This window comes from Acomys russatus, chromosome 21 (assembly GCF_903995435.1).
Source record: "Acomys russatus chromosome 21, mAcoRus1.1, whole genome shotgun sequence".
Classification (NCBI taxonomy): domain Eukaryota; kingdom Metazoa; phylum Chordata; class Mammalia; order Rodentia; family Muridae; genus Acomys; species Acomys russatus.
In genome coordinates, this window is record NC_067157.1 from 46018565 (window position 1) to 46037888 (window position 19324).

Below are 19324 nucleotides of genomic sequence, written 5' to 3' on the forward strand. Positions count from 1 at the left end.
GGCCCAAGGGAAGATTAATGGACAAGCTTTCATGCTGTTAGGCCAGTGGGGAAATTTCAGGTGTTAACAAAAACTGGAGGATACACAAAATCGATTGTTAGGTGTTTTTTTCCCCTCCAAAAATTTTTTTGTTTGGTCCTGATTTCTCTCTTGTTATTTCTCATGCTTTAGTAGATGTCACCAGAACTATGGACACTGCTTTAAACTTATTTTTGACAAAAATTTAATTTTTTATAAGTTCACTGTGTGTAGCCTAGGCTGGCCTCGAACTCCCACTTCCTTCCCACCGCCGTTGGGGTTACGGGGGCACCACCACACCAGGCAGCATCAAGTTTTCCACTCATTAAACGTTATACTTTCTGCTCCCAACTTCCCTTGTAATACGTGTAGTTCTGTGGCTCTTTCCTCGCAGCACACACACTGATCTTACAGGCAGCTGCCTGCCGCTGACACAAGCTCACCATTAGCACCTGCTGGGGAGTGGCAAGCCATCTGCTGTTCAGAAAGACATTCTATAGAATCATGTTTTTAAATCTGATTTTCAAACAAGCGTGTCAGAAACCAAAACACAGCATCTTCTTGCGCAGCTTGGACTGAAGCCAGCAGTCAGGTAAGGCGTGTGCATCGAACCCGCCCCCTGCTTGCAGCAAGCATCCGTATCTGTTCGTCCGCTCACACACTCTCATAGCCCGTCAGGTTTTAGCCGATCATGAAGATTGCCATCACATTATTACTCTTTTGCATTTGTCAAAGTCGATTTCTTAACTAGTGATTTTCCTTAACTGGACATAATCTCGAAGGATACATTCTGAAAACATCCGCTCGGGTTTCAAGTTCCCCCACCCCTTCTAGATTTGCATAGCAGAGCCTGGCTTTACCGCAAAGAAGCATGCTGGATTTCCCTCTTTCTTTGAGAAGGAAGACTCATTACCCAGGGACAGTCATAATTTTAGCTTACCAAATTATATTCTAGTTGTTTTATTATATACTCTTAATTAATTCCAAGTAGGTTTTTTAAAAATAATCTAAAACTTCTCAAAACCTATTTCTTTATAAGCACTACCGACCATTATCCTTCCGATATCCCCTGAATTTAAGTAAATACAGTCCAGGTTTATAATGCACAAAGCCTTCAGCGATGGGGCTGGGAGAAGGGGACAGGCACGGAGTGGGGCCCACTTGTATCATGCCATGGAGAAACTGTGCCGAGTGGGGAGAAGATTCTTTGTAAAAATGACAGTTTTTAAAAAGACAAGTACTATTCAGTCTAGTAACACAGTTTCCTGTTCCTTTTTGATGGACGCTAACACCGGGTGGTCTTGTTCAGTTACTTCTGAGTCTCCACCTCCCAGGAGGACTGACCGCCCCTCGTCCAGGGCAAACACGTCTGAGTTCTGGCTCTGGCAGGAGTGTTTGACCACCTCATTGGGCGTGGAGAATGTCTTATCGCACAGGTTGCACTTGTAGGGCTTGTTGGCCTGCACCAGCAAGTTGTCCATCTGGCTGCCTTCCTCAAAGGTGCAGAGCTCCAGCGTCTGCTTGTCCACCATGGTGTAGGTGTCGATGCTCTGGTTGAGGCACACATGGCGCGCGGCCTGGTTGGCCCTGCAGAAGCTCTTGTCGCAGGTGCTGCACTTGAAGGGTTTGCCCGTGTGGATGTACATGTGCTCACGCCAGTGGCTCTTCTGGATGAACTTGCGGCCGCAGATGGTGCACTCGTACTTGCGCCTCTTCACCTCCCTCTCCTGGTCCGCTTGCTCCAGGTTGTCGATGTCGGCAATGTCCGAGGGCGGTGGTGTCTCCGACTGTTGCTGTCCATCGATGATGGGGGAGTCGGAGATGTGCTGCAGCTCGCTGTCGCTGATCATCCCCGCCTCGGGCACTTCCAGGGCATCCTTGCCTAGGTCGGCCGCATTGCTGCAGAGTGACAGAGGCCCACGGCCTTCCCCAGGGGGGCCGGCCGTGAAGGGCACGCCGGTGTGGATCTGCAGGTGTTCTCGCAGGCTGCTCCGCAGCGTGAAACGCCGGCCGCACAGGTGGCAGGCATAGTACTTGGGGAAGCTCCCGTTCCTCTTCATGATGCTTGGCTTCACGTGGGCGATTGTGAGGGACGAGGGCTGCTCATCGGAGGAAGAAGCCTCCAGGTTGGTCTCCTCCCCGGGGGGAGGGGGAGGAACAGGTGTGGAGACAAGTTCGGGTGACAGCGAAGTCTGCAGGGGGTCGGCAGGAGTCATATTTGTCCGATTCACCTGGGCCAGGTTTGTAGTCAGCTGGGACAGCTGTGAGGTCTCTGGTACTGGCTCCTGGTTCATCCTGGATGCCTGGGGCCTAGGCTCCCGCCCAAGTTTCTCAGGCCCTAAATTCATCTTCGTGGCTTGTCTCAGCTCACCAGCTGCGATCTGAATGCCGTACAAAGATGAGGCCAGCGGGAAGACTTGCTCAGGATGGGAAAAGGTGCCTTGGCTGGCGAGGCTGGCCTCCTGGATGAGGGGGTAGGCGTGCAGGAATTTGATCCCTTGCTCTAAGCGCACAGGGTCGATCAGCTGTGGGGCCATCTTCCCGGTGTACATCAGGTGGAGCAGGTAGCTGAATATGTCAGGCTGTATGTCAGTGGGTTTCAGACGGACACATTCGCTGAAAGAAAGGAGAAAGCCATGAGGAAACACCAACCAAATGAAAGAACACTTCTGTGGCACAACTGACCACACTGACTGAACTTCATTACAGACCCTATTCAGAGCTCAGCAGATCTAGTAAAGTAAATAAAAAAAATTTTAATCTGATTAGAAAAGCTTTAAAGCTAGCTGGAGAGATGGCTCAGCGGTTAAGAGCACTGTCTACTCTTCCAGGGGTCCTGAGTTCAATTCCTAGCAACCACATGGTGGCTCACAGCCATCTATAATGTGATCTGATGCCTTCTTCTGGTGCAGGCAGAGCATTGTCTACACAATAAATAAATAAATAAATAAATACCTTTAAAGCTGTAAACTGACACAGAAGGGGTTGCTAGCATAACAGTGTGTAAGTGCAGGGCCCTAAAACTGTTCAGGGGTTTGCAACTCCCTAAGTTATGGGACTTCTCCAGAGAGGAGAGAGAGCCTGGGGCACAGGTCAACTTCCCAGTATTGCTAGGTTGCACTGGAAAGCAGTGTGGGTCAACACAATTTTCATCAACGTTATCAGCCTCAGGCTCACCAAGGGTCCCACTGTGGGCTTTACAACAGTCTATCTTAACTGCCTTACTCCTTACTTTAAAGGTGGCAACACCATGCTGCAGTTCAGAGCTGGCGAGCAGTAGGTAGGTAGGTAGGTAGCACAGGGACCCGAATCTAGGCCTACTTAACTCCACAGACTATGAGGAGCCTCCAGAGCAGTGAAACACTGTGGGCCACATGCTGGGTTTGGTTAGTCCCACCTGAGAGGTGGTAAGGCACCTCCAGATGTGGCTCAGCTGGCTGTCTACCCCTGAAACAGCGGCAGCGAAGAAGTGGGGCTCTTCTCAGACTGTCACTACTGGAAGAACTTCTAACATATCCGAGCTCAACGAGGTACCTAGTGCTATGGTACAGGAGGCATATGCTACCACCCGCGGGGTGAATATATGCTATGCATTTTCAGAATGGCCTTAGAATTTACAATAATTTTTATTATATAACTTCTTAGCACTAAAGATCTTTTTGGCAGGTTTAGCAATTATATTCATTGTTTAAATCAATTATATCTCACAATGCTAAAATATTAATAGCGTACCCAATCTTCTAAATTTAACATTTTATTTTATTAAGATAAACATAGATGAACTAGGCATGATGTACAATCCCAGTACAAAGAAGGATGAGGTAGAAGGACTGTCTGAACTTCAAGGCTAGCCTAGCTACAGTGCAAATCACTGTCTAAGAATTTTTTAAAAAGGAGTTGCAGGATATTTGATCCCAATGTGATATCCCTAAGACTCTGAACTGTCTTTGATCCCATTTTGATCAATGAGATTGTGAACTGTAAAAACCTTTTGTTTGGCATGGTTGAACCCTAGCACACACCCTTAATCCAAGACCTTTCTGTACACAAGGATTTAATAAAGTTAACCCTAGGTCAAGAGGCTGAACAAGAAACCAGCTGACAGGGATTAAAGAGTAGGAGAGACTTTGAGTTGAGGGGTGTTTAAGACAGCATGTAGAAGCAGAAGGGGGCTTTAGCCCTTGAGGTTTCGCGATTTTAGCTTGAGTTCTTCAGCTTTTAGCTCTTTGGATCTTAGCTCTCTAGCTCTTGAGCTCCTCAATTCTTTGGCCTTTGGCTTTTTGGGCTTTGAGCTAGCAAGCCTTTGGCCTTGGGTTTTTGGCCTCTATTTCCTGGGCTGTCAGCTGAGCTGGTGAGCCTTTTGGGCCTTTTTCATCAAGACATGAGCTGAGTAGTAAGGTCAGCTGGGGAGCTGGGTGTTGGTGGCGCACGCCTTTAATCCCAGTACTTGAGAGGCAGAGGCAGGTGAATCTCTATAAGTTTGAAGCCAGCCTGGTCTATAGAGTGAGTTGCAGGAGAGCCAGAGCTACACAGAGAAACCTTGTCTTGAAGGAAAACAAACAAATGAGCAAACAACCAAGAAAAGGTCAGCTGGTGCTTTCTCTGCCTCTCTGAGCTAGCAGGTTTTTCACCCCAACATCTGACTCCTGAGTCTTTATTGGTAAAATAGAGCAATTGTGATTTTCAATTATAACAACAAAGGGAACCAGGTGTGGTGGCGCACGCCTTTAACCCAGCACTTGGGAGGCAGAGGCAGGTGGATCTCTGTGAGTTCGAGGCCAGCCTGGTCTACAAAGTGAGTGCAGGACAGCCAAGACTTGAAAAACAAAACAAAACAAAACAAAACAAACAAAAAACAACAACAAAGGAAAAGAGAAAAAGCTAATATGATTTTAAGACTGGCTTCTGACAGGACATATATGCATAATTACTGGGTGGGCATCAAGGTGTACATCTCATGAAGACTTACGACTCCATACAATACCACACTCAACTACAAAACACTGAAGTCACACAGTAAAAACCAGGCAAAAGCTGAGCGCGGTGACACATGCTTTAGATCCCAGCTCTCCGGAGGCAGAGGCAGGCAGATCCCTGTGAACTGGTGGCCAGCCTGGTCTACAAAGAAAGTTCCATGACAGCCAGGGCTATTATACTGAGAAATTCTGCCTAAAAAAAAAAAAAAAAAAAAAAAAAAAAAAAAACCAGGCACAAACCCAGCACCCACAATACCAAGGGAAATGAGTGCCAAATGCTGATTTCTCCATCTCTCTCTGAGACAAGATCTGTGTAGATCAGGCTGTCCTCTAACTGACAGAGACCTACCTCCTGACTCCCAGTGTTGGAACTAAAAATGTGTGTCACCACTTGCATGATCAAGCAGAGGCCCAGGGAACTCAGAAACTTAGGCCTTCAGGAGATGAGGAGTGCTCCAGGAGAGGGATGTGGCCCTCAAGGGAGGAGGGAAATAGAGGGCTTTCTTTCAGCATTCAGGGTCCTACCCACTTGAGCCCTCTTCCAGAATGGCTTTGCAGTTGATCACTGTTTGGATGGACCATTCTGTTGATTGCTTGTAGCAGTTGCTGACAGTAAGAATTTCCAATTTTAAACAAGTACGTGTACAGTTCTTGATGGCAAAGGCAGAACTGGGAAGCCAACATTCTGCACTTTAGCCAGGCCTGGAGGGAGTGCTGGGCTCCTGGGGCTGGCACCAGGGAGACGAAGCTTCTGGGTGTCCCTGGGGTTGCCTAGCAAGCACATGTACTCACAAATGTATACAGTTCTTCTGTGACATTCCGGCTACTGCAATCCTTTGACACAGGGCTGGTTGGACTGCTCTTCCTTCCTATTTACTCAACACAGGGGCCAGCCTGTCACTTGTCTTCTACAGTACATACAATCAGTCCCACCTAGGCCCTGATGTGCAGACATGTGCCTGGTGGGAGAAGGGCAAAGGGAGTGTCAGCACAGCCACAGCTGCCATTCCATGTTTACTTTCTCCTTCACTAGAATTTTAGAATAGTTTTTTGTTTGTTTGTTTTTCTTTTATTTTTTTAAGTGTTTCCTTTTCGGTTTTTCAAGACAGGGTCTCTCTGTATAGCCTTGGCTGTCCTGGACTCGCTTTGTAGACCAGGCTGGCCTCGAACTCACAGCAATTGCTGGCCTCGAACTCACAGCGACCGCCTGCCTCTGCCTCCCGAGTGCTGGGGTTAAAGGTGTGCGCCACCACGCCTGGCTTTTTGTTTTTCAAGACAGGGTTTCTCTGTGTTAATAGTCCTGGCTGTCTTGGGCTCATTCTGTAGACCAGGCTGTCCTCGAACTCACAGGGGGCTGCCTCTGCCTCCTGAGTGCTGGGATAAGGGCATGTGCCACAAGCAGGCTATTCTTAGCCTGAAGCTTTATTTTTTCAGTCTACAGAGAAAAGATGGAGACACCTAGTGGTAACTATAGGACATGAGCTGTTCTAAGGCTGCCAGGATGCAGCCATGTGCTTTAGCTGAAGGTGGATTGGGTGGTCTGGTAGGAGGCAGGAAGTGCTGATTAAAAGCATGCTGGTCTCTGCTCTGTTTGTAACAGTGAACTTGAATTCTGCACAAAGATATGTACAAAGATGGCCACCAGGTGCCCACCTGTGTGGGTACAGATACAAAGACACATCCTTTTGTTAGAAAGACATTTATTCACTGCCCTGTGCTTAAAATAAGGGGCGTCTAATTAAAACCCATTGCATTGTCTTTTGCACTTCAAGATCATTTAATTCTGTGTTGAGATTAATGGCTTCAAATAACATCTATTTTTTTTCTTTTAAAGGTATTTATGTATGAGTGCTCTATCTACATGTACACCTGCATGCCAGAAGGGGGCATCAGATGCCAGTGTAGATGGTTGTGAGCCACCATGTGGGTGGCTGGGAATTGAACTCGGGACAGTGCTCTTAACCACTGAGCCATCTCTCCAGCCCGCAGATAACATCTTTAAAATAACGATGTTGCCGGGCGTGGTGGCGCACGCCTTTAATCCCAGCACTCGGGAGGCAGAGGCAGGCGGATCGCTGTGAGTTCGAGGCCAGCCTGGTCTACAAAGTGAGTCCAGGATGGCCAAGGCTACACAGAGAAACTCTATCTCGAAAAACAAAAAACAAAAAACAAACAAACAAAAAAAATAAATAAAATAAAATAACGATGTTAAAGGGTGGCAAGTACATAGAGAAATTTGTTTTGAGACAGGGTCTTGGCTGGTCTAGGCCTGACTACTTTCCCGCCTCGGTCTCCAGATGCTAAGACCACAGGAATGTGTCTCCCACCCCTTGCTTAGAGGAAACATCTGCAGTACTGTAAGCCAACAGCTCATGGCTGAGTTGCCTGCTCCTGGCCTTGCTGTTCCTCCAGATGTTTATCAAGTGGGTGTTAGAAGCCACAGCCATACCCAGTGGTGTTGCAGCAGATCTGTACAACTCAGGCTCTGCCACTACGAGTGAGGGAGGGGTGACGTACTGAGAGTGACTTAGAGGAAACACAGAGGTCATGTAAATAGCACACCATCATCATCCTGGATGATTTCGTCTACCTGACTAGGATGAGGGCAGTCAGAGAGCGGGCAATGGGCAGCGCTCACTCTGAGAAGTTCTGGTTAAAGGCTCACCCCCCCCCCCCCAGACGTGGTCTTTAGGATAGTAATCTGACAGTGGTGTGGGCAATGAGTGGTTAACATGGGAGTTAGAAAGGAGGGGCGTGTATTGAAGAGATATGGCCCGGGGATGGGTAAGATCTGACCTGAAGGGCTGGAGAGATGGCTCAGAGGTTAAGAAGAGCACTGACTGCTCTTCCAGAGGTCCTGAGTTCAATTCCCAGCCATCTATACCGGGATCTGATGCCCTCTTCTGGCCTGCACGGATACATTCAGGCAGGACACTGTATGCATGATAAATAAATAGATCTTTAAAAAAAGTTATGCAGGGTACATGCCTTTAATCCCAGCACTCGGGAGGCAGAAGTAGGCGGATTACTGTGAGTTGAGGCCAGCCTGGTCTACAAAGTGAGTCCAGGACAGCCAAGGCTACACAGAGAAACCCTGTGTCAAAAAAAAAAAAAAGTTATGATCTGAAATAGATCTGAAGCTTGGGTTACTTGAAGATGAAAATGGGCAAGCCAGGAGTCTTTATAGAGAGACTTAGTTCAGTTTTATCCATGTCTAATGAGAAAAACAGAGCTGGGGCAGTCAGGCCTATGTTACCAGCAGACAGCCAGGGCAGGATACTTAGAACAGGGCTCTGCAGATGGAAAGATGGAAGCTGGAGCTGAAACCAACATGTCTCCAGCAGCCAAGGAAAGGTCCAAGAAGATGACCCACCCACCACAGACAAAGTGCAAGGACACTCGCTGGTGCCCCAGTGCCCCCTGAAGAACAAAAGACACAGGTGAGGGCTGAGTGACAGGAGGATGGCCTGCAGGAGGGCAGTGTTCTGGTGGAGAGGTGCCCTTTGGGACATGACTACAGTAGAGACAGGAAACCACAGTGCAGATGGAGAGGAAGAGTGTGGCTTGGGGAAAGTCAACAAAGGCACAGGTGTCCTTTTAAGAAGGTTCAAGGAGAACAGAGAGCAGGGCTGCATTTCAGGCTGGCAAGGTCAAGGATGGCTCCGGTCCACACCAGGAGTGGGGGTGGGGGAAGGGAAGGAGTGAAGAACAGACTAAGAATGGAGAGGTGGGGGGAGGGGAGGGGAGGGGAGATCCTTTTCCTCACCCACCCAGGGATTCTTTTCTCTAAGATATTTAGGAGAAATCAAAAGAAAAAAAAAAAAAAAAAAAAAAGCAGAGCAAAGACAGAGATTTTACACTAGAAAGGAGGGGGGAACCAAGGAATTCCTGCCCCACACTTATTTGAAACCAAGGAATTATTCATAGTGGGGGTGAGGGGCGGCAGGAGACCATCCTGGAGGGGCAGGAGGGCTACTGACAGGGGCCATTGTGGTCTCCTGCCTGTCACTGCCAATCTTGAGATTCAGAGGGGCTGCACAGAGCCAGGTAGGTAGGTGATCCTTAGGGCTAAGGAAAGTATGAGTGTCCAAGAAAGGCAGGGGACAGGTGGGAGAGCGGGGGAGTGGGGCGGGGCAGAGAGACCTGTGGTCTGGATGAAGCAGAGACAGCACTCGGTGGGAAGAGGGACCCAGGGTCAGGAGGGCTCCAGCCGTTAGAATAGTCAGTGTCAACCGCTTCAGTTACCTGGTCTGATGGACAAACAACATCTTAAAGTAATTGGAGAAGGAAGCGAGAACTGATTTGTGTGCCTTGAAGTACACATCGCCGATGGCAACCGTGCAGTCACACAGGAAACCAAACTCTCGCTGCGCGTTTAACTGCTGCAGTAGAATAAGTCCATGGTTCGTCAAATCCATTTTTTAAAAAATCTGCAAAGTAAACAATTTTATTTTTAAGAAGGGTGTTCCACAAATAAGAATGTGTCCTAATGTTACAGTAATCTTCACAGCTAACATGTCACCAAGGCTAATGGCTCAGGCACCGTTAAACATGGTACATACAATAACTCATTTAAGCTTAACAGTCCTTGTAGTAGGACCTGCCAGGACTCAGGTTTGCAGATGATGTCATCTAGGCTAACGTGAGGGGTGACTTGCTGAGGCAGGGGAATGAACCCCAGGCAGTGTACCTCCAAGCGTCAGTCCTAAACAGATGCGCGTGTGCACCAGCTAGTCCTTTAAAGCTCCCCAGTGCAAACACTCAAGAGAATTTGACCAAGACTTCTCAGCCACCTCCACCGCCTCGGCCACAAAGGCTTGCATAGCCATTAGCAATGGGGCTGGGCCTCCCTTTTGTGGAGGAGGAAATGGATTCTGAGACTTGTAAGTAAGCTGCCCCAGGCCTTCCACTAGAAAAGGGAAAAGAGTCAGAATTTAAATTTGAATGCACCTTCAAATTCTGTGCTTTACATTATTCAATCACCCTACTGAAGTCCCCAGGACCGGGCTGTTTACTGGGGGAGGCCACCGGAACCTGCCAGGCTCTTCTTCAGTAAGCACACCAGGAAAGCCCACCTCAGCAATCAGCATTGCTTTCTCCACACGGAGCTAGGCAAAGAAGCGCGTGGTTTCCCTGCAGCACCCCGAGTGCCCGGTACAGAAACAAGAAGGAAGGGAAGTCTACAACCTGGAAGAGCGGAAGTCAACCTTAGTGAACAGAATCCACCACATTTCTACAAAAGCTCCCATAACTAATACATGAATTTGGTAAGGCGTAAATTGTGTCAAAAACCAAAACTCTCAGACCCTAACATTTTAATTTCATACACTAGCAATGAACACGGAAATGAAAAATAGTACAATCAATTCCAAACATGGGCCACTCAGGTGAACCTAACAGAATGCCATATGTGAAAAAGTACAAAGCACTGTTTCAAATCCTCAGCAAGATTTCTTTCTGTAGACGGGCAAGGTTGTTTGAAAATGTGTGGAAAGGCAAAGGAAGCACAGTGTAAGTCGAGAAAAGCGAACAGCTAGTCGGGTCCTCCACTCAACCTCCAATGCGGGAGTGGCACAGAGCCTGGAACTGGAGCTGGCCCACTGAAAGAAGATGCAGGGTGGACGTGTGACAAGCGTGGCATAGCAGATGTGCGTGACAAGGTGGCCCTCTAAAGCAAGGAAGAAAAACAGCATCAACTAAGTCACACTTTTTTCTTTTTTTCGTTTTTCAAGACAGGGTCTCTTTGTGTTAGCTTTGGCTGTCCTGGATCACTTTGTAGGCCAGGCTGGCCTCCAGAGATTCGCCTGCCTCTGCCTCCCGAGTACTGAGATTAAAGGTGTGTGCCACCACACCTGACTTAAGTCACACTTTCTTACACAAACACACACTAAGGGGTATCATGGCCTTAAGTATAAAGCATACAGCTCTAAGGATTTTTACAAAAAAAAAAAAAAAAAAAAAAAAAAAAAAAACCTTAGTGCTCTACAAACGGAGCAAGTCAAACTTGGTGAGATCACAGAGTTGGCTCTGGGTCAGTCCTGCTAGGAGGATGGGCAGGCAGCTAAGGACCAGGAGGAAAGAGAGGGAAGTTTACACCTCCTCAGAGGGGCCAAGAGAACTCTGAAAGTCAGTAGTACAAAACAAAGTGAAAAGTGGGACATGTCTGAGAGGTCGCTAAAGGGGAAAGGCGTGTGGTCAGCGGACACTGCTCAGTTGGGATTGCCAGCCCCCAGGGAAAGTCAGAAACAGAGCCAGCACATTCTCATGGGGGCACGGGGTGGGGCGGGGGCTGGACCAGTCGCATCTCCCATCAGGGCTGGTGCAGATGCAGAGGACCTGGCTCTTGCTGCTGGTGGGAACATGAGCTGGTACAGATGCCCTGGAGACTAGACTACACACAACTAGTCCAACGGCCACTCTGATACAATTATTCCAAGAAATGAAATGTATTTTTATACAAAATTGAGCATTAATGTCTGTAGTGATTTTACCAGAAACAGCCCAGCTGTCCTTCAGTTGCTGAAGAGCTAGGCTGTGGTATGAGTCACTTAGCTGCTGTAGGAGCCGACTGCTGCTGGCTTGCTGGCAATCATAATAATCTATACTAAGACTGTCTATCCTGGGCTATACTGAGACTGTCTTGAGGACAAAACCAAGCCATGAAAAATGAACTATTAAAGACAGAACATAGAAGAGTGAATTGTGGCCAGTGGAGATGCCAACCACACAAGTTTTATGCCTCATGAGTCCTTTGATAGAATAATTGTGACATTTTAGGGAACTGGAGAACAGACTTGCAGTAGAAAGGTGAGGGGAAGCAAGTGAGTATTGCTACGAAAATGGAACCTGGGATACCTGTGTGTCAGAAATGTTGCAAGGATGCCATGTGTCAATGTCAGTATTTTAGTTGGCATACGGTACAGCCCAGGCCATACAGTGTGCCCTAACTGAGGGTAAAGGGCAGGAAAAACTGGTCACAGCAAAGTGTTACCAGCCAAAAGATTGTTCTATCAGACGTGGTAGACTGAGGTGTTGCATGGCAGGGCTTCACTGCAGGCAGCTGTGGTCCTGCAATGCCTAAAGTGCAACCGTGTGGCCAGCCTGCTGTTATGAACCACAGGGAAACCACAGTGGTTTCATCAAGGAGAACAGATGGCCTAGTGCTCCTGTCCTCAGACCTCAGCATCTCAGTACCAGGTTACTGTAGCTCTAGATTGTTAGTACACCTTAGAATGCAGGATTGTGAAAATACAACACAAAACCAAACCCTGCTGCTTGAGTGGCTAAGTTTCATTTAAAAAACACAAATCAAGCCAGACAGTGGTGGCGCATGCCTTTAATCCCAGCACTTGGGAGGCAGAGGCAGGCAGATCTTTGTGAGGTCGAGGCCAGCCTGGACTACAAAGTGAGTCTAGGACAGCCAAGACTACACAGAGAAACCCTGTCTAAAAAAACCAAACTAAAATTAAAAAAACAAAAAAAGCGGATTTGCCAAGTGGTGGTGGTGCATGCCTTTAATCCCATCACTCAGGAGGCAGAGGCAGGTGGATCTCTGAGTTCCAGGTCAGTCAGGGTTACACAGAGAAATCCTGTCCTAAAAAACCCCACAACCAAAAAATCTGATTTATAAAAGGGATTGTACGTATGGATAATGAGTTGTGTGACATGGACACTAATACTGTCCAGATTTTCCTTTAGTCTTGTTTATAGATGTTTATTTTGTGTTGTTGGTAACTGAACCCAGGGTATTGCATGTGAGCTATGTGAGCTATGCCTAGCTTTATCTTTCTGCTATTTATTTTTCAACTGTCAGGCATCCTATTTAAATGTTTAATGGAGGATTTGGTTTTGCATTAATGGAGATACATAGTGTATCCTTCAGTATAGCAGACCCTGTGGCTCCTCCATTGCATAAGCAGACTAGCACTGAGTGTTCTATTTGGATGGTGAGAATGAAGCCATGATGAACTGCTAAATATTTCCTTTTAAAGGGAGTCTTCAAGTTATTTTAAGCCGGGTGTGGTGGCGCACACTCAGTCCCAGCACTCTGGAGGCAGAGGCAGAAGCAGGTGGATTTCTGTGAGTTTGAGGCCAACCTGGTCTACAAAGCAAGTCCAGGATAGTCAGGGCTATACAGAGAAGCTCCATGTCGAAAAACCAAAAACCAAACCAAAACCAAAAACAAAAAAACCCCCAACAAGTTATTTTAAGAGCAATTAAGGCCCTGCATTGTAGCACACACCTTTGATCCTAGCATTCAAGGAGGCATTGGCAGGCAGATCACTGTGAGTTCGAGGCCAGCCTGGTCTGGTCTACAAAGTGAGTCCAGGACAGCCAAGGCTACAAAGAGAAACCGTGTCTCAAAAACAAACAAACAAAAGATCAAATTAGGAACGCATCTTAGATCAGGAGTTACACGGAACATGAGTATGCAAATAGAGAGAGGACATGTGTCTTCTCAGAGAAATGTGGGAAAAATCAAGGAGAAGCACAGAACAGGCCACAGGTCAAAACTACATGGAGTGGATATACTGACCAGTCAAAACTTTTTTATTTTAGAGATTAAAACATTTTTCTCAGATAAGGTGCCAGGATCTCAAAAGGGCAGTTTGAGGGACAGAGGGAAATCTTCTCTGCTGTACTCCCCTCCCCCCCTTTTCCTAGGGTACCCCTATTAGTTCCAGGAAGCTTAGCTGACACAGATTACACTGAAGCCTATGGCTGATGAGGCTACCCCTCCTCCAGAGAAAGGCGGGTCTCTTCTTCACAGGTCCATCAGAAGCTGTTGAGATGTCCCAGTGTTTAGCAGTGCTTGCTGTTCTTGTAGGTGAGCTGGGTTTTGGTCCCAGCACCCACATGACAGCTGAAGGCCACTTGTAACTGAGGTCTTGGGGATCTAATGCTTTTTTCTGGGCTTCAGGTACTGGCATACATTTGGTGCATATGAATTAATACAGGTGCACATACATGGTTAGAAGTCATGCGTCTTTCCTAAATTAGAATAGTGAATGGTAAAAAACTGAAGACAAAGAACATTTCTTTCTTCTTCCCTCCATCCATCTTTCTTTCCTTCTTTTCTTTTTGAGACAGTGGCTCACTATGAAGCCCTTTCTGGTCTGGAATTCACTGTGTGGACCAGGCTAATCTCAAACTCACAGAGATCCACCTGCCTCTCCCTCCTTGGTGCTGGGATTAAATGTGTTCACATCCCATCTGGTGAGAGCGCTTCCTCCAAGGCTTTTACAGGATGTCTTCTTTCCACACTGCACATGAACACAATGCTTTCTTCCTAAGTGAATCCAGAGACTGTAAAACAGAGGCACACAAAAGCAAAACCAAACCCAACATTTCTCAGAGCCAGGTATACCAATCACTTAGAACATTTAATGAGTGAGTTGTTTTTTTGTTTTGTTTTGTTTTTGTTTTTGTTTTTTTAATGGTTTTTTGAGACAGGGTTTCTCTGTGTAGCCCTGGCTGTCCTGGACTCACTTTGTAGACCAGGCTGGCCTCGAACTCACAGCGATCCGCCTACCTCTGCCTCCCGAGTGCTGGGATTAAAGGATTGTGACACCACACCCAGCTCCTGCCTGCATTCTTACAGCACTTACAGGTCTGGTTCGGGTCAGATCATGACGTGTGATGTCAAACTCTGACTTCTGTACTTTAACTGTAATGGATTTCTAAAAACAATGGGTTCCAAGACATTTTCACACATATGTCACCATGATGCTTTGCTTTGTTTATTCCTTTACCATCTTCATCCCCTCCCTCTCTCCTGATGGTTCTTTCTCTCCTTAAATAGTCACCTTTCTGCTTTTAAGTCTCTCTCTCTCTCTCTCTCTCTCGTGTGTGTGTGTGTGTGTGTGTGTGTGTGTGTGTGTGTGTGTGTGTGTACGCCTGCCTTTATGTTTGGAGATCAGATGACAACTCAGGTCTCTTCATGTACGTTTTAGGGATGTTACTTGGCTGATCAGACTTGGCAGTAAGTGCCCTTATTGCTGAGCAGTTTTACTTATGCATTTTTTACAAAATTAATTTCATTTTATTTCATGTGTATTGGTGTTTTGCGCGATATCTGTTGTAGATATATGTCGTGTGAGGGTGTTGGATCTCCAGGAACAGGGGTTACAGATGGTTGTGAGCTGTCATGTGGGTGCTGGGAATCGAGCCCGGGTCCTCTGGAAGAGCAGTCAGTGCTCTTAACGCTGAGCCATCTTTTCACCCCCATTTAAAAAAAAAAAAAAATCATTTGTCTAGTGGACATTTGGAAAATATTTATTCTTGGATTGTGAGATTTCCCCAATGTTAAAACACTGAAAACATAGAAAGATCAGTATTGTTAATGAAAATTGTTTCAACCATATGGAAGTCTGACTGGCCCATGGAGTTCACAAGAATTTGTAGATACTTATATACCCATTTTGAGGATTAAGACATTAAAATAACCAGGCAATCTGGGCGAGCACATTCACACATTTAAAATTATTATTATTATTCGTTTTTTCGAGACAGGGTTTCTCTGTGTAGCCTTGACTGTCCTGGACTTGCTCTGTAGACCAGGCTGGCCTCGAACTCACAGCAATCCTCCTGCCTCTGCCTCCCAAATGCTGGGATTAAAGGTGTGTGCCACCATGCCTGGCTGGATTCCATATCTTAATGACTATTTTAGCCTTGTAAAAATATGAAATCTCATTTTGTATTAATCTGTAATTCCCTGTTCTGAGACGAAAGGCACATATATAAGGAAGGAGGAAAAGTGATAGGTGCCCTTTGGCCTCAGAGCAGTAGTTCTTCGGTTGTCCTTTGCACATCCTGCACCACACTTCTTGTTCAACAGGGAAAGGGCACTGGGTCTAGGGATGAAGGACCCAGGAACACTGAGAGATGGAAAGAGAGTGGCCCACTCTAAGGTGGATCCTAAGTGGTTTCCTTCACTGCCTCCATGGTCACAATTCTCAGTCAGGAAAGCACCGCACCCTGACAAATGGGGCACAAGCCAATAGGTTCTTGAAATCATGGGTGACAAGGCACAGCTCCTGAGGAGTTTTGGGGTAAAGTGTTTTATAAGTCATCTTAGTCGCTGTTCTACTGCAACCATGGCAGCTCTTACGAAGGAAAGCGGTTAACTGTGGGCTTGCTTACAGCTTCAGAGGTGAGTCCAGTATCACTTAGGGCAGGCTGAGAGCTACATCCTGATCTGCAGGCAGAGAGCCTGGGCCTGGCATGGTCTTTTGAAATCTCAAAACCCAGGGACAGTGATACACTTACTCCAGGAAGCCCCCACGTCTTACTCCTTCTAATTCTAGTGTCACTGCCCGGTGCTTAGGCATTCAAACACACAAGCCTATCAGGACCATTCTTATTCAAACCACCACAAAGGCTTTGTAAAAGGGAAACTTTGCAAGTCACTGTCAAGTTTATTCTTTAATGTAACAAACTACCTACCAGTATTTTGGTGGAAGTTTTGCACCCATCTATATACACAATCTGTGAAGAAGCTTAGAACTGGGCAAAGAAGCAGGGATAACAGAATAAAGTTTTTTGTTTTTGTTTTTCCAGATAGGGTTTCTCTGTCTCGCAGGCTGTCCTGGGCTCCCTTTGTAGACCACAATGTGAACTCACATTGATCTTCCTGTCTCTGCCTCCCAAGTGCTGGGATTACAGGCGAGCGCCACTGTGCCTAGCCAGGACTAGTTTTTCTATGACTCACTATACTGTCTTTCTGTCACTCCCTTCCACCTGTAAAAATTTTTTAAGTCGGCGGTGGTGGTGCACACTTTTATTCCTAGCACTTGAGAGGCAGAGGCAGGTGGATTGTTGTGAGTTTGAGGTCAGCCTGGTCTACAAAGTGAGTCCAGGACAACCAAGGCCACACAGAGAAACCCTGTCTCGAAAAACAAAAACAAAAACAAAATTTATTTTAAAAATAAAAGAAAACCAAAAACCAACAAACATAGAATCTCAATTTTATTAAATGAGAAACAATATCATGTTATAAAAGAATTAAGGAATCCTGGTGTGGTGGTCCCAGCACTCAGGGAGGCAGAGGCAGGGGGATGGCAGAGTTAAGAGGCTAGACTGTTCTATAAAGTGATTCCAGGACAGCCAAGGCCAGAGAAACCCTGTCTTGAAAAAAAAAAAAAAAAAAAAAAAAAACCAAGACCAAAAAAAAACAAACAAACAAAAACAAAACAAAAAACAAAAGAAAAGAAAAAAAAAGAATTAGGAATAAAATTACATTCTTCTTAAATACAACCAAGTTATCAAATATTCCAAGCAAACTAAAGATCTTACTCTGAATATCCCCACTCCCAATCTGAATTCCCCCCCCCCATTTATGAGAAATGATAATAGTGAGGATTAAAATGTCTTAGTTTTTTTTTTTTCTGTGTAACCCTGGCTGTCCTGGACTCTAGTCCAGGCTGTCCTCAGAGATCTGTCTGGCTCTGCCTCCGGAGAGTGCTGGCACCATCGCTCAGCAAAATATGTTAGCTCTAATTTAGTGTAATTTCATGTCTCTTAAGAGTAAACTTGGTTGTACATGAGCCTTGGGTCCAGTGGTCAAGGTCTATACAGATAGTGCAGATCACGCCGGAGATCGGAGATTTGCGAGTCCCAAATCCATTCCTCTCTATGCCGTATTTTACTACAATACACCATGAAAATGAATAGAGGCTTTCACACTAAGTGGGCCAATGTATTGTATGGTGACGGTGGGAAGAAATAATGCAGACTGGTGGCGAGAGGAAGCCAAAAACTCGAACTGACTCCCCGAGGTATTAGTTGTCCCAGAGGTATTAGTTGTCGGAGAAGTTGAGTGAAGTTCTCCCAGCAAATGGCCTGTGTCAGGAAAAGGATTTTCGCTCCTCTTGCTCCGCTTCGCGAGCTAACTTGAAGGAGAGCCTTTATAATCCACTACCAGCTAAAAGCAACAAAAAGCCTGCACCTTACGCAGCTTCTAATCGGGCATGCATTCTGGCCTGAGAGCTTGCGTCCTAAGTCCGGAGCTCATAAACTCCCAGCGCCTTAACGCAGGCAGAGGAGGGCGCGGCCTTCTGAGCAGCAACCCAAGCCGGCGTGGCTCCGCCCAGGAGGCTTTCGCCACGCCCCGTGTGGGAGGGGCGGGAGGACCGGTGTCCCGGTCCCGCCCCAGGTGCTGAGGGGAGGGGGAGCAACGCACTCAGGTCGCGCCGCTCGCCCGCCCCTCCCGTAGGCCCCCGCGTGCGCGCGCGTCCCCCCCCCTTCCAATTCCCGCGGCGCCCAACACAATGCCGACGCCTACGCCGCGTGCGCGCGCCGCCCCGGCCGGCGCCACGGCCCCGGCGCCAGGGACGGAGGGGTGGAGCGGGGGGGGAGGGGGGGTGTAAGCAGCGCGCGCGAGAGCCGCAGACAGCGCGAGACCCGAGGCCGGAAGCGCGCGTGCGCGCCCCCGCCCGCGAGCGGGAGGCGGAGCCGTAGCAGTAGCGGCAGCAGCTGTAGGAGCCGCTGCAGCTGGGAGACGCGCCAGAGAGGCCGGGCCTGCTCCGGTCCGACCGGATCCCTCCCCTCCCCCTCCATGCTCCCTCCCCTCCCCCAAACCCACTTCCGCAGCTCGCGGCCTGGCCGCCGAGGCGACGACGACGACCACAGCAGGAGGCGACGGCGGAGTACGCACCTGATGGGCCCACCTGGAGGGGCTCCAGCGCGGGACCGCTCACCGGCCGCCGCCCGCTCCGGACGCCCTTGGCCGCGGCGGGCAGCAGGGACCGGCGACTAGGACCGGAACGCGGAGCGCCCCCTCCCCTTGCGCCCGCCCTCTCGGCTTCCGTCCCCTCCCCCTCCCGCGAAGCCCCGGATGGAGCGGCCGCGACTCGCCGCCGCCAGGCTGCCGGGATGGTTTTGTCAGGCGGCCAGAGCCCCGGCGCCAGGCGCAGTCGCCGCCCCCCGCCCCGCGGGCCACCCCCGCCCCGGCCTCCCCGCCCAAGGCGCCCCGCGCGCTCGGGCCCGCCGCCTGCCTTCGCCCGGAGCTCCGGGACGGGAGTCATTCGTCGCCTTTGTTGCCACAGCCGCTGCCGGAACCGTTTGCGAGCTCCGGCGGCTCCCGCCCCTCCCTGCGCCTTCACGGAGCCCGGGCCGGGGGCGGCACGTGGGCCCCGGTACGCGGTGGCGGTGCGCGCTTACCTGTCGCCGGTGCGGCTGCGGCGGGGCGTGAGGGGGAGGCAGAGCCCGGCGGCCTGGCCTAACTGTCCCCGCCGCCGCCGCCTCTGCCCCGCGTTGCTTGTGCTGCTGCTGCTGCCGCCGCGGTCGGTGTCTCCGGCGCGGCGGCGGGCGGCGGCGGCGGGGCTTTTCCT

General features: G+C 48.6%; 1 protein-coding gene across 1 annotated transcript; it reads right to left on the reverse strand.

Annotated features, from left to right (window-relative positions):
* Nucleotides 1–309: 309 nt before the first annotated feature.
* Zbtb2 (zinc finger and BTB domain containing 2) lies at nucleotides 310–9469 on the reverse strand. The gene is made up of 2 exons (XM_051164278.1): nucleotides 9240–9469; nucleotides 310–2634 (listed from the first exon to the last, which is right to left on the reverse strand). The coding sequence occupies exons 1-2, from the start codon at nucleotides 9410–9412 to the stop codon at nucleotides 1263–1265; spliced, it is 1545 nt and encodes a 514-aa protein (XP_051020235.1). The 5' UTR covers nucleotides 9413–9469; the 3' UTR covers nucleotides 310–1262.
* Nucleotides 9470–19324: the final 9855 nt, after the last annotated feature.

Coding starts and splice junctions, on each gene's coding strand:
- Zbtb2 (XM_051164278.1), bottom strand. CDS start 9,412: ATGGATTTGACGAACCATGGACTTATTCTACTGCAGCAGTTAAACGCG. Junction 2,635..9,239: donor TTGTTTGTCCATCAGACCAG/GTAACTGAAGCG, acceptor CCTTTCTTTCAG/CGAATGTGTCCGTCTGAAAC.